The sequence below is a fragment of the Sminthopsis crassicaudata genome, chromosome 5 (assembly GCF_048593235.1).
Source record: "Sminthopsis crassicaudata isolate SCR6 chromosome 5, ASM4859323v1, whole genome shotgun sequence".
Classification (NCBI taxonomy): Eukaryota; Metazoa; Chordata; class Mammalia; order Dasyuromorphia; family Dasyuridae; genus Sminthopsis; species Sminthopsis crassicaudata.
This window is the reverse complement of record NC_133621.1, coordinates 282,419,797-282,443,917: the sequence shown is the minus strand read 5'-3', so window position 1 is coordinate 282,443,917 and position 24,121 is coordinate 282,419,797. Positions and strand designations below refer to the sequence as shown.

The following is a 24,121-nucleotide window of genomic DNA, read 5'->3' as shown; positions in this document are numbered from 1 at the left end:
GGTAGAGAAATCCTGTGAAAAACTCAACATGTTTTGCTATTTACTGTCTTCAAAGAAAAGTTGTACATAGAAAATGTAAAAAAATTTGGAAAAAAATGGTTCAGGACTAAGAACTGAGAGAGGCTAAAGGCATATACACTTTCTTCAAGGAAAAAAGTCAGGAAACACGAGACATGGTAAACGACAAATAAAATCACAAAAAATGAAATTAGTGACCACTACCTTACCAATGTGAGATGGCTTTATGACTATACTCAGAATATCAAGTATTTAGAACAAGAATCAAAATGAATCCCAGTTAGGAAACATCATGATGCAGGGAAAGAGTATTTGAATTACCCAGTTATGTCACTTCCTACTAGTGTGACCTTGATCTAGCTAGTCATTTAATCTCTCTAGGATTCAACTTCCTTATTTGTAAGATGAAGATGCCAAATGAGACAATCGACAAAGTTCCTTCCCGCTCTAAAGCCATGATCTTGTAATCCTAGAAGAAAGACTAAAAAAGAAAAGAAAACATGGTCTTTAATTGAGGTAATCACAACTTGACCTATTGCTACTGATGCCAAAAATATTAAATCAATTTTTTAAAATGTCAAAACAGACTATCATTTCCTAAGGAAGTTTAATCAAAATAAATTAAAAACAAAGAGGTTTTTTTTTTTTTTTTTTAAATAAACAAACCTAGAAACCACTTTGGCCAAAAAACACATTATCTTCTTGCTGGTCAAAAAAATATGATAGCAAAGTACAACATCTATTTAGAATACCATTTTATTTGCAAAATCTTAGAGAAGAATATTGTGAAAAATTATGAATAATTTCAGCTCATAAGATAGTGAGAAAGCAAGGAGGGAAAAAAACAAACCATAAGGAGAATTTGGCAAGAAACAGAAAAAACCATTTCATCCTAAGTGTTAGGTATGTTTCAGGATGAAACTGGAACATAAAAGAGAAACATTGGAAAGATTTTTTTTAATTGCTCCTTTTACAATCAGAATTATCACACTTGGACTCTGAACATACTAGTTTTAAATGAGCTTCTGTAGGGAATAGAAGTGATTCTGAAGTAAACAAGAATGGGCAGAGCCACTGAACTTGACCTAAGTTCAGTTTTTAATTCACTAAATTAAAGAAATTTATAAATTCTTTAGTAATATAAAAATTCCTTTGAAAAGAGTCTCATGTGAATTTAGCTATTATGTAAGTAAATTTGAACTATGTTTTATTTAATTTTTTTTAAATGAGAAAACTATGTAGTTTAAAAAAAACTTAGAAAATATACTTGGGCAGTTAAGATGGTATAAACATTTTCAGAAACATTTTCTTTTTAAAAATGTGGTTGCAGTTTGGACAACCCAGGGAAAATGTTTTGGAAAAAATGTGCACATTCCTTTTATGAGCAATTTGCCATTGTAGACATGGCCACACAGCTTTCTTTTCAGTATGTCAGGATGCCACTTGAGACACCATGCTGTTTTTTAAGGACATCTCACCACAGCTGTGTAAACGAAAAAATAAAATAAAATAAAATGAACAAGAGCTACGACGTTTAAAAGCTAATTCTGGCTTCTCTATTGGTTTTTAATGTCAAACAACGAGAAAGTCAAAACTGCCGTCAGAGATTTATGTTATTTGAATTGGACTTTTTCTAATAAGGTTCACAAGTTGTATTTGTCCTTTTAGTATTTTTGGCAGTTAGCTGTGGAAAACGAAGTGCCGTACACAGCTCAAGGTTAATAGACAGTGGGAAATAAAGATCGGAAAAGTGTCATTGAGAGTCAGCTACTATCCCAACACTGAGCCCGAAGAAAATAAGATATTTAGTTGTATGTGTGTCAGATGTGAACTGCTTTGCAGACTTTAGAGTTTAGGTATGCAAGGCAAGCCTCTGTGTGCTGTGCTGGGAAAGTATGCCCTGAAAGACATTGGAGCCTTTTGCCTCCAGCTAGCTTCACATAGTTTCTGGCTGATATTTTTATCTTGTAATTATGCAAAAAGTCATATTGATTTGGAGGACTGAGAGGTCTGCTGGCATAGATGATGGAATCACATTCCCTTCTGAATTAAGTGGTTATTCCTAAAATGAATATAGACCTTTAAAAAAAGACACAGTCCATGAGGTCAAATATTACAAATGCTCCCAGCATTCAATCAGTCCTCAAGATAGAAAAAGATGCTGCACTCAGTTACTTAGAGAGCTTGAGATTTCTACCTTCAAGTTAAGCCTTGTATCTATGGCCCTTCCTCGACAATAGTCCCACATTTCAGAGCTTTTATGGTAGTCAAATCACCTGAATCCTATTTTTTTTTGATGACTTCAAAATTATGATGATTTCATTATTTGAACCAGAATATTTCATTTAATGTCATCTTCTATGCTAATCGAATCATTTGCTGATAAATTCCTGTTTTAGAGTCCAGTCTTCTTTCATTTCATTGTGAAAAAGTTAGGGGAAACTGATAGTGCCAGCATAACATTATCAAAGATTATATAATAAAACCCAATTCTAGAAAATCCTGTAAGGAACCAAATTCTAAAAATATCAAATGTCTATAAACAGAATATATGTTTGGAAAATGAAAATGATGTAAAAACAAAAGATATCTGCATTTCTTCAAGATCTTTCCATTGAGATGTTCCAACTACTCAAAATGCAAAGTTCTACAACCAGTGAATGAGTGAGCATTTATTAAGCACCTTCTATGTGTTAGCGATACAAAAAGAAGGAAAAATCTCTACCCTAAAGGAGCTCCCCATTTAATAGGGAACATCTTAATATATCTAATTTACTTTAAAAGAGTACTAATAGTCAGATTAAAGATTAAACCTTTTTTTTTCCTGGCTGAAATGTTATAGATTTAAAATACCTTCTTGTCTTTGAGAAACATGTAACAGCCTGAAGTATTCTACTACCTTTTACAATTGTTCAGGTTAAATGGAATTCATTACCTTTCAAAAAGAATATATTCATTTAGAATCAGTGATTCATTTAGATGCTGTATGGACTATCAGTCAACAATTATGTATTCAATTTGAATAAATCATAAGATCAAGCTACTTTGATTAATCATGACCAAAAAAAATAATAATTAAATTATCATTTCTATGGTACACACTTAGTTTCAGATTTCTGTAGACCAAAAAAAAAAATCTGTCACAAACCTTCAAAATTGTCAGTATCATTATCTGTATAAATCAATAAGCATTAATTAAGTGTTTCTTATGTGACAGTCACTGTCCTGTTCAGGCTTTGGAGAATACAATACACTGAAAGATGAGCCCTCGAGGATTTCATATCATGATTTAGGAGAAAACATGTAAACAACTATATATTTGCCTACATTGCTTGCTGTATTCCAAGTATATATGTGTGTGTGTGTGGGGGGGTGTTCAAGATATATAATGGGTAAATTGGAGGGAATTTCAAAGGGAATTCACTAGCATTAAGTGGGACTAAAAAAGGCTTCATGCATACAAGTGAGGCTTTAAAAAAAGATTTAAATAATTGTATAAATATGTATGCCTATATTGGATTTAACATATATTTTTATCATGTTTAACATATATTGGGGAAAAATATATTGGATTACTTGCCATCTGGGGAGGGGATAGGTGGAAGGGGGGAAAATTGGAACATGAGGTTTTTCAGGAGTCAATGTTGAAAAAAATTATCCTTAAAATACTAAAGAAGGAAAGGGACCTGTATGTGCCAAAATGTTTGTGGCAGCTCTTTTTGTAGTGGCTAGAAACTGGAAAATTAACGGATGCCCATCAATTAGAGAATGGTTGGGTAAATCATGGTATATGAAGGTTATGGAATATTATTGTTCTGTAAGAAATGACCAGCAGGGGGAATACAGAGAGGCTTGGAGAGACTTAAATCAACTGATGCTGAGAGAAATGAGCAGAACCAGAAGATCACTATACACTTCAACAACAATATTGTATGAGCATGTATTCTGATGGAAGTGGAAATCTTCAACACAGAGAAGAGCTAATCCAATTCTAATTGATCAATGATGGACAGAATCAGCTACACCCAGAAAAGGAACACTGGGAAATGAGTGTAAACTGTGAGCATTTTTTGTTTTTCTCCCCAGGTTATTTTTACCTTCCGAATACAATTCTTCCTTTGCAATAACAACAACAACAAAATTCGGTTCTACACACATATATTGTACCTAGGATATACTATAACATATTTAATATGTATGAGAATGCCTGCCATCTAGGGGAGGGGGTGGAGGGAAGGAGGGGAAAATTCAGAACAGAAGGGAGTACAAGGGATAATGTTGTAAAAAATTACCTATGCATATGTACTGTCAAAAAAATAATTATAAATTTATAATTATAAAATTAATTTTAAAAATTATCCTTACATATATTTTGAAAATAAAAAAAAACTTTAATAAAAATAATAATAGCAAAAAAAGACTTTAAAAGTCAATTTGGGGAGAATGGAAATAGAGCATTTCAGGCATAGGAGACTGACAATGAAAATAGACTGAGTTAGGAAGATGGAGTATCTTGTGCAAAGGCAGGAAGGAGGGCAGAGTTACTGAATTGTATAGTATGTGGTGTAAAGTGAAAAGAGACTGGAAGGGATCAGGAAGGGAAGGGCTTTAAAAACCAAATCGTCTTGACAGAAGAAATAAAAGGCATTCTAATCCCCTCCTTTTTACAGAGAAGTGAAGCTCACAAGTGCACACTGTCAGAGTTTCCGACTTTTTTTAGTGTATTGATTAGTCATACTGATTTTTTCTTTTTTTATAAATAATTATCTTTCTTTTGTAAATTATATATGTTATATGGAACATATAACTCTTTGGAAAAGGGAAGAACACTGAGGGAAACTGGTGTAAAAAATACATCAATGAAAATTTACTTTAAAATGGAAACAAAAGCAAACAGAATTTTATGTTTGATCCTGGAGGTAATAGGGAGGAGCTACTATAGTTCCATTATTGGGGAAAGGTGGGGGAGGCGAAGGTGGGGTGACATGTTCAAAACTGCACATTAGGAAGATCACTTTGGCAGCTGATTTCTTGCCTTAGTGCCTACAAGTATTGCTGGCATTGTCACTGGATTCCATTTCAGTTACCTCTGAGCACATTCTGAAGGAGGGAGGTGAATCTGAGCAAATGGAAGAATTAGAAATCACAGTTTAAATGGCCCAGTATGACCCTTTCCTTGGACTGTCTATTCTTGCATTCCATTAATTCTGTCAGGTTAATGTCAACAGAGTACACCATGGCAACCATCTCTTTTTCCTCCCTCTGGAAGGTGAGAGCATGAAGCAATGTAGCCATGGCTCCGAGGCCCTCTCCCTTTCACCTCTTCATGCGTCTTCTCCTTAGATGGAACTTCCATATATGGAAGAACACAAGAACCTTATCCATCCCTGACATGGACGAGTCTAAGACAGAGATGGCGCTTGGCATGTATGGAGGGAGAACAAGTCTGCTCAATCTGGGAGCATGTCCAAGGAACACACCTGCCAGCAAGGGCGCAGGCCTGGGATTACTTTATGCTATGGCTTTGGTGCAGTGCAAAGGTCCAGACTATTAGATAAAACCTAGTATTTAAAAAGCAAAATGCTGTTGACATAAGACTGGGGGGAGAAGCTTCTGGCCTGAACCTGGAAATTCTCAGGATAAACTAGGGAGCCCTCCACCTTCCCCTCTCAGATTCAGACCAATCTAACCATAAAATAAACAAGAAAGAAACTAGGGAGATTCATAGGATCCTTTTAAAAAAAAAAAAACCTAGATATTTCATCCACTAAAATGACAATAATGAGACAAAGCAGTTCTTAGGGAAAATTTTGTATCTCAATTTAGGGAGCCTCAGTAGGGTACTTTGAGTCTAAGACCTCTAAATAGGCATGTGAGCTTTAAAGTTCATCCAGAGATCCAAAATATTTTGGTGAAGAACGTTCTGGGTTACCAGTGAGGTGTGTCCTTAATGACACTTGTTTATGAGCTAGAAGCCCCATGAAATTCACAGAACTGACAATCCACTGATTCCTTTAACTTCTAAGATGGCCCAAACCCAAAGATCACCCTGGTTTCTCTTCCCAAAATCAGGCCAAGGTAAATGGTCACCTAATCATCCAATGGCTGGGGTGTTCTTGTCATACAATACACCAAAGACATGAGATTAGATACTCAGCTTGGCAGTTACCCTAAAAAGTGACAAAGCTATTTCTGCTAAGACACTGCTATATTCAGATCTTCATTTCTGTAAATATGAAGATTATTCAAAGAATTAGATAATGCGGGGACCCATTCCGTTTTGTTGGTTTTGAGATTTGAGGCGAGTTTCTTGGTGCTGGTTTTGTAGCTGCACAGAGGTCAGTTTGCACTCCCGGGGCACATCTTAGCCAACATGAGACTTGGGTGTGCTGCTTGACGATGGGAATGTCATTTTACATCCATAAGCAGCTCATTTAAAGTTGAAGGTATTTTGTGTGTTGGTTCTCTTGCAGTGTGCTCCTGTCACCCCACCGGGTCAGCTATCCTTCCCTTCGGCTCAGCACCCTTCTGTGACCCCAGCAATGGGGACTGCCCTTGCAAACCTGGAGTGGCAGGCCCGCATTGCGACAAGTGCATGGTAGGATACTGGGGCTTTGGAGAGTACGGCTGCCGACCGTGCGACTGTGCCGGAAGTTGTGACCCCCTCACAGGGGACTGCATCAGCAGGTGAGCAGACGGCGTCCTGTCTCCTCTTATTTCTTTTGGGTATCTAGAAAGCTACTAATAATTTAGAAGCTGCTCAGTGGTCACTTATAGCTTATAGCTAGGTTTCCTATAAAACAATTCTTGCAGCTCTTCAGGAAGTCCAAGACTCTGGGAATCACATTCTCCCCATTTTGTTGTAAGATGAATGATTTCTCTTATCAACAACTCCTGACTCTAAGAGAAGAGGCTCTCGGTGAAGTTTCTAACAGGTAGAAATCATGGTGTCAGCTTTGGGTCTCTGGAAACATGGGGTGCTTTCTCCCAAGGCCTGAGAGGATGCTTTCAGAAGTGTTTCACATTCAGAACCGTGGTGCCCTGCCGAGAAGGCTGTAGGTAGGATCCAGACACCTGGCTATAATCCTTCTTTCTCCATCCCCATTCCCGCCCCACCATAACTTTAACAGCTCAGAACCTACAGAGTTGTCACAAGGATCAAGTGAGCAAATAAACTCCATACAGGGTGAGCTCTTAATATTGCCGTGGATTCATTTAATTTTCACACAACTCACCCTGGCCCTGAATGCCTGACTCAAGCCCGGATGAATTATTGTTTACTGATTCCCTTCTTCCTTCCTAGAACCTAAAAGGGGAATTTGGGATGTCTCAGCTCTGCAAATGACTTCAGTCTCCACTTACAATGTTCCCTCAATTGTCTGCTCCCTAGTTCCATTTAGCCACTAATACTGAGATTAGCTTTAACATGGAAGTATCTACTTCAGAAGACACAATCACAAATATACAAACTTACTCACCCCCCAACACCTGGAAGACCCCATCCCTTTGCAACACCTCCGCTTCTGGGAAAGGGCAGAGGATTAGCTCAGTTCCCAGAGAGCCCAGGCCCAGTTCTGAGTCCTGGGTCCCCTAGGGCTCAAGCTCCACATCTCCTGGCTTCTCCAGACTTCAGGACAGGGTTGGCTGGCTGACAACTCCTGGTCCCTTGGGAGTTACCCCCAGCACCGAAACTACAGGGAACAAAAACAAACAGGCCCATTCTCAGACCCTTTCCCCACTTCAGTTCATGGCCTCCTTCCCACTCTGGTTGTAGCAGTTAAAAATTGCCCCCCCCCCCAAAAAAAAAGAGTAGTAGAAAGCACGTGGAGGAAAACAGAGCCCTGGTGGGGCAGTTTTAGAGACCAAGGCAGTCATCTCACTCACCTGGTGTAATAACTTCTTTAGCTTAGCCACCTGGATCAAGGGATAGGAACAGTATCTTAAGTCACCGTGGGGTCAGATACAGATTTCCAAAGTATTTGGATCTATTCACAAAGGCTTGATAAGCTCCACAGCTCCCCACAGCTTTGAATTTTTCCATCTTTGCCAATATGGGGAGTATATGAGGGTTCATTTTAAATTTACATTTCTCTGACTCCTGATTCTAAACACTTTTTCAGTCCATCATTTGTGCTGCTTGTTCAAAAACTGCCTGTTGGTGTTCTTTGACCAATGTGACATATTCTTATTCATAGTTTGACTTTATTATAGCAGCGCAGACATTGACTGGTACCATGAACTTCCAGACTTCCATCCCGTGTTTAACCAGAGTGAACCAGCCTGGGAATGGGAAGATGAGCAAGGATTCTCAGCTCTTCGGCATTCAGGTAAGAGAAAGACAATCGGCTCTCTTCTTTCCTGGTTCAGTCCTAAGCAAGAGTAATCTTTAATACCCAAGAGTAAAACTTTGCTTGTAGGGGATGAGGAAACAGCATAATGGATGGCACTGTTTAGTTCTGACGTGATGAGACAGAACTTACAAATGTGCAGCTCTTGGGGGACATGAGTTTGGACAAAAAAGGCTTATGTAGCAAGGGTTTTAATACACAAAAGGAAGAATAGTGGAAGAAAAAAATGTAAAATGATATCAAAGTTCAGAAAAGGAAAAATATCAGTGATTACTACCCAAACTTTTCCCCTGAATGCTAATTTGATTTCTGTAATTTAACTGAAATTATTTACCGCTCATTTAATGAGCGCTTGAAGCATTCTTGCCATTCACAATTCTCTGACTCCGCTGCAGTCTGCTCAGGAAGATCTCTGAGGATCAGACTTGTAAGCGTATGTGCCATTCAGTTAGCCAATTATGCGTGTTACTCGGGAGCTGGCATCAGACCAATTAGGCATGTAACAAAGTGCTGGCACCAGAGCGACTCCAGACCCCGCTATCCACATTAACAGCTGTGCTGTCTGTGATGTCCCCGAGGACTATCTGGAATTCATCTGGGTGAGCTCCAGCTCAGAGCAGTTATTGTTCGGTTTCCTGCTAAACAGCCGTCTTCCTCTGGGAGAGAAGAGCTCCCATGGGCACCCCTTCCAGCGAGGAGCAATGCTCCGAGTCCCGAGCGCGCAGGCGTTGCAGACACTGGGAGATCTGTGTTCAAACAGCTGGGCGGATCTGCCCCCTATATCATGGAGTCACCGTACCAGGGACTTGGGGCCTATACCAACAGGACAGCCTTAATTCCCACAACTTCTTGGGTGGTGGAGAGCACCAGCTGAAATATTTCATTTCCTGAACAACAAAATTGGCTTTGACTAATATTTCAGTAGTGTAAACAATCCTATTTCTTTAACTTTCTAATAACCCAGTATAGCAAGTTACAGGTTTTTTCCTCTTCCAGATTTAGTTTTTGAAAATACACAGCTAAGGGGAGACCTCACCAGCAAAGCTTTAGCCTAGTGTCGGTTTTAATATTCGGCCACCATAATTCCTGACATCTTATTCCAGAGCCTCTGCATGGCATGGGGGTGACCCCGGGTTTTCAAAGGCTCTGCCAAGAGTGAAGCTGGGCCTAGATGGCTCATTATCGGATAGACCACAAGAAAAATAAAAAACTGTTTAGATAAGGCAATTCTCAAGCCATCTAACCAATCAAGGGAAAGGAGGTTACAAATCTCATCACCAGGGTGAAATCCCCTAGTTCAGTAGATAGAACAGTTACTAGATAATCACAACTGGGTGACTCTGAACCAGTCACTTTAGCTCAGTTTTCTTATCTGTAAAATGAGATAATAATAATAATAACAGCACTTCTGAACAAATCACTTCACCTCAGTTTTCTTATCTGTAAAATGATAATACTAGCACTTATCTCACTGGGTTGGTTTGAGGATCAAATGAAATCATTTAGGTAGAGTACTCCATAAACCTTAAGTTGCTTTTATTGGGAGACATGTTTTCCTCCCTCCCCAAAATACAAAGACCATAAGATATTGTGATAAGGGAGCAGAGACCTGGCTTCTGGGCTCCACCACAGGCTAATCTTAGGCTAGAAGTATCTTTGGGCTTGAATTTCATCATCTCAAATAGGTGCTGGGATTGCAAATTCAGGCCTCCTCACACTCCAAAATGCTAACAGTTCTAAGTGCTGTTATTCAGGACTTCTGAAAAAGACGTAGGAGGAAGCAGCCAAAGGGGTGCCGGGGTGTTTATAGGCCTGGACCTAAAGAGAAGCTCAGCTCTGGAGTGCCTTACAGGGGCCTGCCAGGGTCTCTGGTGGGGGCATCAGCCGGGCTTTGTGGAGACCTCCGAAGGCGTCCCCCCCCCCCCAAGAATACCTGCCTCTCTTCCACTGTTTGGTCCTGTCACTCGAGTCAGCTTTGATTTCTCCACTGAGCTCTTTTAGGAGGAGAACCTGAAGGTGCCCCCTATTGGGATGCCCGTGGATCCTGTTGACCCTGAGCTGCAGTTGCATTAAAATTCATAATTGCCAGTCTTTACCACAAGTTTTTAAGATTTGCAGGGTGCTTTGTGTACATTTGTCTCATTTGGTTCACACCACCCTGGGAAGCAGACAGCCCCGTTATCCGCATTTCATATGAAAACAAATGAGGCAAGCAGAAGTTAAGTCACTTGCCCCTGGTCCCATAGCTAGGAAGCATCAGAGACCAAACCAATGGCTCTCTTACTCTTTCCATGACACTCTTGTGCCTCTTCCTGCTCAGGCTAATTATCAGAGAACTATTAGGATGTTCGGAGGAGACTTGGAATCTCTGGTTCGGATCCCTCCTGTTTCAGACAAAAAAACTCAGAAACGTCCCCCACTAGTCCATGGGGTAGCTTAGAAGCCCAGGCTCCTGTCCATATCCTATCATTATCTCATGGCTTCTCTGTCTTGCTAAGGAAGTGGGGGAGGGGGAAATGCATGGAATAAACCTTTTGTTTCACTGGTGTGGAGAACTGATGCTGATTAGCCACAGGACTACAGTTTATAGTCTTAGAAAAGGGAGAGATTGAGACTCACCCAATTTTTTGTGTGGTTTTTCAGCCATATTAGCCCCTACCAAAACAACTATTTTCTGTAAAGTTGTATGGTCATGGTTACAAGTGGATACTTTTAAGCTGGACAGAAAATTTGAGTTCTCCCTGTCCTGAGCATTAAGACTAGTGTGTTTTTAGACTTTTATCTCAGATTCTCCGAACTCTTGGTAGGGCCTTTGCTATTCTAAAATAACCCCATCAGCCATTGTTTAAAAGGATTTCCCAGCCAACATGGTTTTAAATACATGGGTTAAATATTACTGTAAGTTTTCTCTCAAAAAAGACAAAAAATTTCCCTCATCACATGTGCCACAGAAAAGCTAGGAAAGCTGTATAAATTAAATAATGTAAATAAATCATGAAACTAGTCTTTAGCATTTTCTATCCAATTTCTCACACTTATCATATTTCCTTCTCTATGATTTTATAAATCTGTCCAAACTAAATTATTTTTCTGCTAATATGTTAATATAGTTAACTCTTACTTCATTATTCTTCCTTTATCAGTGCCCTTCATTCCCCTACAATCCAGTTGGCTTCCTGCCTGAAAAAGGAGGAGGTTAGGGCTGGACAAAATAGGCAAACATGTGAAAAGTTAAATAACATCAAAGAGGTTCAGACCCTAATTGCTCTCAAATCACTTTTAGCTTGGCACTGAGAAAACTGATAACCCATTGTATTGTAAATACCAAGCCAGTTCCATTCAGAATAAAATGTCCTTTTCTCTCCTTATAATCTCCATCTCCTCCCAGTCTATCAGCCTCTTTCTGGATTCATCTCTCCCTTATTCCTTCAACCTAGAATCCAACATTACAGCCCACCATCTTCTACCCAAGACCCTAAATTTCCTTTTCCCCCTTAAACTTGTGATTTCCCTACCTTACCAACTCCAGTAATAGATAAATCCCACCGCTTTCTTTGCTTCTGTTTCTAGAATAACTAAGGAAAGTCACAGAACCCAAGCAGATTGGCTGCACTCCAAATTCATGCTATTTAACCTCAAATTAGGACATCAGTGCTCACTGGAAATCCTTCTTTTTGTTAATGGTCTCCCTATTACATTCTCTGCAGTAATTGTTGCCTATCTTTGCCACTCTTCTCAAAGCCACAGCCCAACACCAACTCCCTTCATTCTCAAGTAGATGACCTACCCTCCAACTTAGAAGAAGGAGGCTCTTAAGTTCTATCTTCTCCATCTCACCATGTATCTTTATCTCCTGTCCTATTTCTTGCCTTCCCCTTCCCTTTTGGAGAAAGCATGCCCATCTTCCCAAGATAAATTTATCAGGCTCATGATATACCACCTATTATTCTACCTTTCCTTCTTTCTTCTCCTCTGCCTACTATGCGGTCCTATCTGTGCAGTGCTAAAACTTAAACTAATAATAAAACTTCCTTCGATCTTAAAGACTTTGGTGAGGGACAGAGAGAGAAAAAAGGGAAAGGAGGACTAAGTCCACTAGTCCCACCCACCAACCTTTTAGAAAAATGGCCAGGCAAGAAACTTGAAACTGAGTGGATGTCCATCAGTTGGAGAATGCTGAATAAGTTATGGTATATGAATGTTATAGAATATTATTGTTATTTTTATTTAAGCTTATTTTTATTGAAGTTTTTTATGTTCAAAATATATACAAAGATAATTTTTCAACATTGATCTTTGAAAAACCTTGTATTCACATTTTTCCTCTTTTCCCTCCACCCCCTCCCCTAGATGGCATGTAATCTAGTATATATTAAATATGGTAAAAAAAAATAAATATATATATATATATATATATATGTTAAATCCAATACAGGCTTACATATTTATACATTTATATTTATATTGCTGCTCAAGAAAAATCAGATCAAAAAGGGAAAAAAAATGAGAAAGAAAATAAAATCCAAGCAAACCACAACAAAAAGAATGAAAAAATGCTGTGTTGTGATCCACACTCAGTCCCCACAGTCCTCTCTCTGGATGCAGATGGCTCTCTTCATCACAAGATCATTGGAACAAGCTTAAATCACCTCATTGTTAAAGAGAGCCATGTCCATCAGAATTGATCATCATATAATCTTGTAGTTGCCGTGTACAGTGATCTGTTCTATAAGAAATAATCAGCAGGATGATTTCAGAAGGGCCTGGAGAGACTTACATGAACTAATACTAAGTGAAGTGAGTAGAACTAGGAGAAACCCTTTATCCATCTTCAGATATTTGAAGGACTTTAATGAGGAAGAAGGGTTAAACTGGTTCTGCCTGACTTCAGAGAACAGAATCAGGAGCTTGGGTAGGCGTTAACAGAGAAGCCTTAACAATTAGGGGCTGCCTGAGAGTGTGCAGAGATCCCCATGGTCTTAAAAATGGTCTTAAATGCTACTTAAAAGCCACTGAATGACCATGTGTGGGTAATATTACAGAGAGAATTTCTGCTATTGATGAGAAATCTGAAATTCTATGACAGTACTCACACTTTCTCTCTTCATCCTTCCATTATCAAATTAAATGGTTCTGCAACTCCATTCTTCTCCTAGGTGTCTAATTATCATTTGTATTTGTGGCTATTGCTCTCTTAAGCACTCTGAGGGTATAGTTATATTCCTTGAATTTACTTGTTACTTATTTCCATCTTTATACTGCTCATGAAAATGAATCTTTGTTTACTTTTTTTAGGTAAATGTGAATGTAAAGAACAATCGTTAGGAAACCCCAAAATCTTCTGTGGGATGAAGTATTCATATGGTGAGTTACAAGAAAAAAAATTGGTTTCTTTGCTCCTGAGAACCGTCAATACTCTAGATGAATCTAGAATGAATGAATTCTTAAAAGGCCTTAGAAATGTATATTAAGCCTACTTCAGGCCCTAATAAATATTTGTCTTGTGTGGTACTGCCAAAGACCCTACTACAGGCTAACTCAGTATTGGACCAACGTAGAGACTGGTACACTCACCAAGAAGAAAAATTTATTGATGGTCTCTGGCAGCACCAAATTCTTATGAGAATGAGATGAGACTTATAAATGAAGGGGGTGGGAAACGTGAACTGAAAATAAAGGCTTCTGACATTCAAGCTCAAACACAATTATTTTATTTTAATTTTAATAGTTTTTATTTATCAGATGTATGCATGGGTAATTTTACAACATTGACAATTGCCAAACCTTCTGTTCCAATTTTTCCCCTCTATCCCCCCCAGATGGCAGGTGACCAATCAATACATGTTAAATTCAAACACAATTATCAAATACAGATAGTAGGGGGATGTTTAATACTATATTACATGGACATGGAATAAATGTGACCAAGCAGATATTTTTCCATATCCAATGCTTTTATCCTTGATGCTGTTTATAACTATTCCCCAAAGAAGTTAACAGTTACAAATTATTTGCTATGAAATATGAGAGCCTAACCAGTAAAATTCTTGATCTCCTTGCAAAACAGAAATATATGGTGGCCTGTTTAATATGTATTGGATTACTTGCCATCTAGGAGACAGGGTGAGAGGAAGAGGGGGAAATTGGAACACAAGGTTTTACAGGGGTCAGTGGCAAAAAAATTATCTTTGCATAAGTTTTGAAAATAAAAAGCTTCAATTAAAAAATTTTTAAATTAAAAATAAAAAAGAAATATATGGTAGCCAAAGGAATGTGAGTTTAGAACATAAACCCCTTTGTAAAATCTTTTTGGGGAAGATTATGAGCAGCTACATTTCATAAAACAGTGAGATGTAGTTGTAGAAAACTATTTAAAGAAAGCTTGACAAGAGACTCAACTAAGAAGAATCATTTTTAGGGCCTTTAAGGACTTAACTAGAAGGATAGTTCCCAGATAAAAAGTGGGAAAAAAGACATTTTAAAATGTTCTTTTTACCATTGAGGTTAGGACTATCATAACTTCAGTTCCTATCATCACAGTCTCAGATGTCCCATATGAGACTAAGCCACATATATATAAAGGGAGAAATAATGTAATTTTGAGGTTCTGAAGAACTGATTCTGAAGCTTTCTGAAAGAGGGGAAGATACCAAAAGAATAAAAAATAGCTTTTAAAAAAAATATTCATCCATCTCTGCTATATTCCCAAATCTGTCTTCCTGTGTTTATTTCTCGAGAAGGTCTCGGTGCCTTTACTTGTCCTCTCACTGAGTTGATTGTAAGCCCCCTGCTCTCTGGTTTCTGACCTTATCATTCACCTAAAACTTCTCAGTCCACAGTTCCCATGAGCTCTTCATTGCCAAATTTAATGGCATTTTATCCGTCCGCATCCCTCTAAAGCTCCCTGCAGCCTTTGATAATGCCGATCACCATCTTCCCCTAGATACTCTCTTTTTCCTAGGTTTTCCTGACATCTATCTGACAGCTCTTTCTTTACACCTTCCTCCAGGGCCTGTCCACTACTTGAAGGGATGGCTCTCCCTGGGCCCTCCTCGTTAGTCATCTCGTCTCTTCCCATGCGTGTAGATGATTCCCAAGTCAGCCCTGACCTCTCTTCTGAGAATTCATATCCATGCTTCACAACACCGACTGTCTCTTAACACATCTCAAACATGGGCTGTCCAAAACGGACGGCGTTATCTTTCCTCCCAAGCCCTCTCCCCTCTTCCAGACTTCCCTGTTAATGACAAGAGCACCCCCATTCTTCCAGGCAGCTCAGAACCTCGCTGTCATCCTCCAGGCCTCTCCCTCACCCTATCTTTCCAGTCCACTGCTAAATCTTCTTTTATCTTCTCCCTTGGCAGTAGTTCTCCAGTGTAATACGTCCTCTCCACTCATACAAGCAGTGATTTGGTGGAATAAAATTCTAAAAGCTCTCTTCTGACGAGGTTTCTGCCACATATATCAGAATGCTATAAGCTTTTATGAAAATTACAATAATGAAGATGACCTAGAGGGCAATTCCGGGAGTTTTATCAAGCAAAGCATAAAATAGGAGGGCAAATACTCCCCCAGAGATGTTTACCACTGTTACCGATGAGGTCCAGAACAGAGCAGAAATTGAAAAGGGTTTTCTCATAATGAATTCCTCCAGATGTTTCTACCTGTAGACTTCATTTTGCTGATTGTCTCAAGTCCCACGGCATTATAAAGCTTTCTCAGTTTGATTCATAATAGTTCAAAAAAGTTTGGATTAACCTTCTACACAGGGAAGCTAAGTGGATGAATAATCCCCACCTTGTCCAGACTATAAAGCTCACTTACCAGTCTATACCTCTTCTACAAACACTACCACTTCACGATGAGCTGGCTCCAGAAATGAATACGAGGAGGCGAGTAGCCTGGAGTGTTCTGGGGAAATCTCATTGTTCTGTTAATGACACTAGGCTTCTGGCAATGTTTCATGGCTGCAAGTCATAGAATATTGCAGTCTCTGAGGAGTCAAGGTTGAGTCTAGCCCAGAAGGTGAAAGAGCTGGGGGTATAGGGCTGGGAGTACAGTCTGCAGGCCGTCACACACCACGGGAGGAGTTAGGCAGGAGCAGGGTGAGTCAGAAGTGGAAAGGGGTAAGATGAGGGTTTAACTTGATGAGCTTTAAGTTCCTGTCTGGCTCCATCACCCTCCCTCTCTCGGGTCACTCCAAGTACCCAAAGCTCTCACTGCTAGGAAAAAAGCTAGCAAAAGCTCAGAGCAGAAGCTTAGAGCAGGGACCTTTAACCTTTCTGGATCATGGACCCCTCATGCAGTCTGGGGAAGCCCAAGGGGCCCTTCTCAGAGTAATGTTTTTAAATGCACAAATAAAGTACATAGGAAGACAAAGGAAATTCAGTTATATTGAAATACAGTTATCAACATATTAAAAGAAAATTTCATGAACTCCAGATTTAGAATCACCTGTCTTTGAGACTTTTATTCTAGTTCCCATCTTGCTCTTGTGTACTAGTGATTTGTTAAAATGGAGGGTCACAAAGAAGGGAGCACAATATTGACATTCACAAGTGGCTGTTCTCTGCCAGGCCCTGAACTTAGTGCTTTACCACTATACCCTCCTCAGTTGATCCTCACAGCCTCTCTGGGAGCCTGGCATTGCCTTAATCCCACATACATTCCTTTTGATATTCAGCAGCAATGCCCCGCCCTCCCAGCTCTGTCTCTCCTGCAGCCACTTTAGATCACCCTCCCAAGGACCTTGCTTCCCAGACCCACTCCATCTTACTGCAGCATACAACCAGAGCCATTCTTCCGCTGCAGTGCCCTGCCCTGCTGCTAGAACTGAGGTCTCTCAGATCTCCAAATCAGCCTCATCCCCCTGCAAGTCACCTGGAATGTCCTCAGGATTGTCTGCTTCGCCCTTGTGCCCGCCCTTCGCCCACAGAACCCCACAGTCCTGGCTTAGGGACCCTTAGGAGCCGCACTCTTGATTATATGTTAGGACAGGACAGAGGTCTCTGTCCCATGCACGGTAAAAAGCTTCTGTGGGATAGAAAGGACTTCTGCAGAGAACAGTTCCTCGCATCTCCTCCCCTTTTCCCCAATCACAGACGCTTTCTAGATTGCAGAACCCAGGGAAGTCCTAAAGAATGCTGTCACCTTGAAGAACAGACCTACCATCCATCCTGCCAATATAAGCTGGTCCCCCATCTTTACCCAGGGGACTAGGAGTTGGGCTCATCGCTTTCACTGATTCAGTGTCCTTCATCTCATCATCTTCACTTTCACTGAGTGATCTCCCGGATCTACTCAGACACATTGTGTATGTACAGAGTGTTCTTGTGTCATCTCCCCAGTTAGAAAGTGTGCTTCTTGAAGGCTTGCTTTTTGTTCTTTTTGTGCCCCCGGCCACTTAGCACAGTGCTTGACTTACAGCAAGCTCTTAATAAATACCTGTTAACTGAATCCAACATTTAAAGCCTATTTCTTCATTCAGTCACCATTTGCTAATTGCTATGCCAGACATCATACTGGGAACGGGAATACAAAAAGAGGCAAAAGAGAGCCCCCATCCTCAAGGAGCTTATAGCCAAGCATGAAAGTAAATACATGGCTAGGTCCCAAAAAAGAAATGTTTATATCCTCATGGTTGTCTTTTTTTTATTCTCTGGGAAACATTGATATTTATCCTTTGCACTCCTCCATAGTTAATATATTTGTTGCTCCACAAATTTGAACTGTGTAATGATTTTTTGTTTTGTTTTTTGGGGGTTTTTTTTGTTTTTGTTTTTTTTGTTTTTTGGTTTTTTTGCTTTTCTCCTTTTGGAATTGGGTCGATACAGTGCTAAAAATAAAGATTTTATCAGCTCATGATAAAGGCTCCCATGCTGAAGTCAATGTGAAGATCAAAAAAGTATTGAAATCCAACAAATTAAAGATTCTACGGGGAAAGAGAACACTCTATCCAGAGTCTTGGACCAACAGAGGATGCACTTGCCCAATCCTTAATCCTGGTGAGTATCTGGTTTTATTAAAGAAAAAAGTTTAGAATACATACTCAGTCTCTACAGATGTGCTCCTCTTAATGTAGATGGAAAAAACCCACGGATTTGAAGTTAATGGATTTAGGATCCAGCTGATAATTGCTAATGCTGTGACCTTGTGTTTTCTCCTCTATAAAATAGAAATAATGATACTTACAGGGATATAATGAGGAAAATAGTTTGTAAATATTGAAGTGTAATTGTGAGATGTCATAATGACTATTATTCTCCAAACCACAACTCTGAATAAGTATCCATCCTGTCCTTGAAATTCTGGGAACAATTCAATCAGTTCACCTTGAATTAATGTTTTAAAAAATTCTTGTTCCCACCTTTGTGCTTCACAAACTAATACAACATTTTCAAATTTACCAAGTCAGAGCCCTCTGTCATGGAAGGGAACTCTTCATGTGAAAACTAGGTCTTATGACAGTACCATGGTTAAAGTCTTTTCTCAAAGGAAATCCAAATGTGAAATTCCATCCACAAACTTATATTGAATTAATTTATTTTCAAGCAAGAAGCATCTGTTTCTTCAGGGGTGGGGAGGAAGGTGGGGAACAACCTTCATTCCTTATCTTGCCTTTCATTAAATAATAATTTCAATTTCAAACAAAAAACAGCAGATGCTAAAAAAAAAAAAAAAAAAGCAGAGGATATTGGTAGAGGAAAATCTGGAGATGTTTCAATTTCCTTATGACTCAGAAAATAAAATTGTACCTAAAAGATGAGAGAGAGCAGGAGAGCGGGGCATGGAATATTTCCAGGAAAATTCTCTTCATTCCCTTGTTCATGTGAATATCATCTGTTTGGATGCCATTTCTGGGACCAGTTGCTTCCTTTATGTTCCAGTATTGCCAGGTCTTCAAGTTATATTAAACTTCTTCAGACTTCTGGCTTTAAAGAACAAACCAATAATCAAATTATAATAATAATTTTAAAAGAATTTTCCCCAAAAATATTGAAATGGAGAAAATAACTTATGAAATTCCTTTTGAGTTTGTTAGTGTTGTCCCTATCTCGAAATTTCATCTAAATTCTGTGTATTTCTGCTGATGGAAAGGATAAATTATACTTTTAAAAATAGTATTTAAAATATCTAAAATAATATTTTAAGTGGGAACAAGTTTAAAGAGATCAGAAAATAAGATATTAAATATTTAATTCCGGAACCTAAAGATCATTAATTAAAGTTGTATTTGCTCAATGATTTCAGTTTTTGAGGCTCCTGCCTGCAATAATTCTGTTGCAACGCCAGGATTTTTTTAAATGCCCAGATTCTTAGGAAGGCATTAAAAACAAAAGTTCTAACTATCTGAGCCACCCTCCAGGAAGTAGACTGCACTTCCTAATCAGGTTTCTGCCAAACTGACTCAAAAGAATCAACTCAGTTCATCACAATTGGAAACCTTAGAGCAGTTATTCAAAGAATTCTGGAAAACATGTTTACTTGCTTTGAAGAAAAGACTGGAACTGGCCAAAGTAAAGCCAGACAGTCTTTTATTTTACTGTGTTTTCCATTTTTACAACTCAAAAAACTGGAGCCAAAAAAAAGAGTGATAAGGAAATTCTGAAACCTTCTGTGCCTACATGTCTCCTGAAGTCACCTTGGTCACCATTAACAGGAGTTGATGTAAGTAAATGAACAGACTTGCACATTCATTCAGTACGCGTTGACTGTGTATCTGTTGTGTCCGTTACACGCCAAGAAGGGAACGGGTACTGATTGCTGGTGAATGAAAATTAGATATCAAATTATTTCAAGAAAGCTCAGGTCATTTGATTACTGGAAATGGACCTGGGAACCAATCTCTTGCCTTCTTACCTAGCAAAAGAAATTAATCTGTTCAACTTTCTTATGACCGGTGGTAAATAAGAACTCCCAGGAGCTCTCCTGACCTATGGCAGAAGAATAGAATGACTGAGTTTGCTTTCACAGCAATAAGCAGAAAAAAAGAGCTTCTGCTCTGTATAAATCTACTGCATTGTTGTTTCCCTTAATAAAATTAAATGATAGTCAATTTTCCATTGTCACTTCTAATAGGGGCAGAGGGACTGGAAGTCTGGATCATTTTAATAAAATACTTCTAGATCTGTGATTTCATCACAGTTTGGTATTTATGCTACCAGCACAGACTGCAAAGCTTTCATGCCCTAAAGAGTCATCACCTGGTTGTCCCCCCATGCCTAGAACTCTGTCCCTCCTCATCTCCGCCTCCAGGCTTCTCCTAAGTCTCAGTCCAGGTTCCACTTTCTGCAAGAGGCCCTTCCCAGTTCTCCTTAGTGCCTTCCCTCCGAGACCATTGCCCTGTCCATATCCTACTTGTACATGATCGTTGCATGTTAGACTGTGTGTGATCTTCTCGGCAAGAAGGGCTATTTTTGGCTTTTTTTTTCTTTTTTCTTTTTTGGTATTCCTAGTATTTAGCATAATCCCTGGCATATATAGGTGCTAATAAACAATAATAAACTAAAGTCCAGAGCCTTGTAGATCCGCTACCTGGTTCTCAGGTAGAAGACACCACCTCTAACTTTCCATCAAAGTAGGGCCTAAGAGGAGACAGCCAGATGGCTCAGTGGGTAAAGCTCTGGTTCCGGAATCAGGAAGACCTGAGTTCTAATGTAGCCTCAGACATTTACTAACTGTTTGATCCTGGGAAAATCACTTAGCTCTGCTTGCTTCAATCCACTGAAGAACGCCAACATCTTTGCCAAGAAAACCCCATTAGCAGGCTGTGAAAGAGTCCCACATGACCGAATGACAGCATCAGGACCTAAGAACCCAAGCTGGGGCTCTCGTCCCGTGCAAAGAGCCTTAGGTCAGAAGGCCTTCAATGGCAGACATAAACAAGGAGCTTTATCCCATACTTCCTTGGGTAATTGGTTCCAGGGATAAAAAAAGATGGCAGCCAGAAGGAGTTGCCAGAGCTTTCATGGCCCAAGTATCCAGAGCCAAAACATCCTGGAACATCTGAAGAGCTTGGGGGTCAAGCGGAGATAAGGCTTCTTTGCAGCTCTAAAGGGAAGTACCAGGGCCAGCAGGCAGATGTGGCTTGCCATTGCTGGGGGGGGTGACTTCCCCCTCACCTGAAGTTTTTAATTTGAGCTGGACAGTCATGCTGAGGATGGGTTTTGTGGGGATTCCTTTTAACACACAGGTTTGAGGGTGCAGATGGCAGCAAGGGCTCTTCCCCCTCTAAAAAATGCGGTTATCCTGAGATGAAAGCTGGAAGCACTAAGGGGGGAAACTTCCCCTGACTTTTGAAAAAACATCAAGAATAAAAAGTTTTCCCTCCTTTCATGATGGAGGTGGGGAGACTGTGTGTGGAATGTCGCGTATATCGTCAGAGGCTTTTGATGTATTGGTCGGTTTTATTAAACCAGTTTTTTTATTCCTTTTTTAATCTTTGTTCAGGAGAAGGCTTGCTGGGTGGCTGAGGGGTGGGGAAGGATATATTTGAAAATGAATAAGATGTAAAAACTAAAGGCATTAGACTTTTTTTAATGTAAATACAAAGAAAAATGGTTTAACTTTTGTTTTGACTTCCCTCCAGGAAGTGGACTACTTCCTAACCAGGCTTCTGCCAAGCTAACTTAGAGTCAGCTGAGTTCATCACAGTTGGAAATATAGCAATTATTCAAAAAAATGTATTCAAAAGGCCTTTGTCATGTTTTTGTTTTTCCTCTTTGGCAGATTCCTGTGTGTATATTTTGTCTGCCCAATTAGATCTTAAACTTCTTGCAATAGAAACCATATCAGCTCCCTTCTTATCCCTCACAGCACCCAGTGCCAAGCACCCAGTAAATGCTATTTGACTCAGCAGTGAATGAATGACTAGATCTGTAACAGCAATAAGAAAAACAAAAGAGCTTTTTGGTGTTCTGCTATTTCCACATTCAGAGGCTCTCAAAGGTCCAGACATGTTCTAGCCAATTTATTTCTGAGGAATCTAAATCCCTAGCCATAATTGTTGTAAACTTCACAGCTTTGTGTGTGTGTGTGTGTGTGTGTGTGTGTGTGTGTGTGTGTGTGTGTGTGTACATAAAGTACAAAATACAGGAAAACAAACTAAGGCACCAAAAATGGCATACCTTTTAAAATTTCAGTAAATATTTCTAAGCTATTTTTCTCTGCAAATTCAATAATTATTTAGGAAAAATCACACTTTCATATACTATTCAGATGCTTTGGTCTATTAATTGAATGGTAAGTTCTGTACCTGCTAAATACGTGGTCCGGATCAGCAGTCTTCCTGGCACCCATCTGATGGGCCTTGCTCCCACTGAGGAGAATGGAGTCACTGGTCTGTCTTTCTCTTTCAAATAAGGCTTCATGTTGCATACTTCTTTATCTTGTTCTCCACCTTTAGGTTTGGAGTACCTTATCGCAGGACATGAAGATGTAAGAACAGGCAGACTAGTTGTAAATATGAAAAGTTTCGTTCAGCACTGGAAACCAGCTCTTGGAAGAAGAGTCATGGAGATTCTCAAAAGAGATTGCAAGTAACAGCAAAGGTGTGTGGTCCCCAACAGCATTTTTTCTATGCACAAAATGCAAATTTAATGGAAAGGAGACCTCAAAAATGAAACTGGAATGTAAAAAAAAAAAAAGTGCCAAAATGCATAGAGAAGTATTGTAATAGGTTTCATCTGATCCCTTCTTTGACAAATGTTTAAGTTATATATGATAACTTCTTTGGGAAAAGTTGATGATTATTTGCATAAAGAGATAGAAAATTAAACAAGGTGTTGATAACTGGCCTTTATGGAACTGATTCTGAAATTTATATATGATGGGGAAGCACTATAATAGCATCATAATATTTTGCAGTTATCCATTAAGACTATGTGTCTAAGACCTACCAGCATCTAAGATGTTGCTTGCATTTCATGCTATTTAAAGTCATTAGCAGGACTCTAGCTAAGCACCCCAAGGACCCTGTGTCAACAAAGGTATTTCTTAAAAGAGCCTTATTTTGTTCACTGTGTATGAACTCTGGTCTGTAAGGTGTTAAATGGATCCTCTCCACATGTAAATAATCTTTCCTTGTATAAAGCACTTTACTGCCTACCACTTTGTGTGGAAGTTTGGAGTTTTTACCAAGAGAAGGGAAAGAAGATAATGGTGGTGGTGGGGAGGGGGAAACTACAGGAACTGAAGCGCCCACCACACCCTCTAAGTATGGAATGAAATTTGACAGTAAAAGAGGCTGTCCACCGACCACTTGGAGAAATTTTCTGAAGATGCAATCTTTAAAAAGTAAATGTGTTTGCACTGAAGTCCCAACTTCAGACCAGTATTTAGATCCAGCAGATATATGCTGTGATGAAACATTTTTTAAAAAATAAATTAAACAAGAAAAGAATTTAAAATAAGATGATATAATCATCAGTAAAGAAGAACTCTGCCTGGATAAAATGAAACAGACCTTAAAAAGAAGCCCACTTATTCAACTGCACAAGCCAGCAATTCAAAAATGATTGTGGATATAGAATTTATTTTATTTCTGTGGTTGATATTTGTCTCAATGTTAAACTGGTTTTCCTCCATGTCTTTATTTGCAGCATATATGGTCATTATTTCTCTCCATTATTCTCACCAATGTATGTGACAGTTCACCAAATAATTACCAATTTTGTCATTATTCATCTTCTGTAATCCTTTTAAACACTACCTACAGCCTCTTCTGTACTTGAGTATACAAAAATGAACTTCAATGC

At 39.2% G+C, this 24,121-nt stretch overlaps 1 protein-coding gene across 5 annotated transcripts in view; it reads left to right on the top strand.

The window, feature by feature from the left end:
- Positions 1-23,474, top strand: part of NTN4 (netrin 4) — a 231,211-nt gene extending 207,737 nt beyond the window's left edge. For 3 of the 5 annotated variants that reach the window (XM_074271306.1, XM_074271307.1, XM_074271304.1), the window contains 5 exons: positions 6,492-6,705; positions 8,233-8,345; positions 13,662-13,730; positions 18,200-18,370; positions 22,771-23,474. In XM_074271306.1, the coding sequence (XP_074127407.1) occupies positions 6,492-6,705; positions 8,233-8,345; positions 13,662-13,730; positions 18,200-18,370; positions 22,771-22,907 (704 nt within the window). In that variant the 3' untranslated portion in view covers positions 22,908-23,474. Of the gene's footprint in view, positions 1-6,491; positions 6,706-8,229; positions 8,346-13,661; positions 13,731-18,199; positions 18,371-22,770 lie in introns of all 5 variants that reach the window. The other 2 variants (XM_074271305.1, XM_074271303.1) reach the window with 1 other exon arrangement.
- The last annotated feature ends 647 nt before the right edge of the window (positions 23,475-24,121 follow it).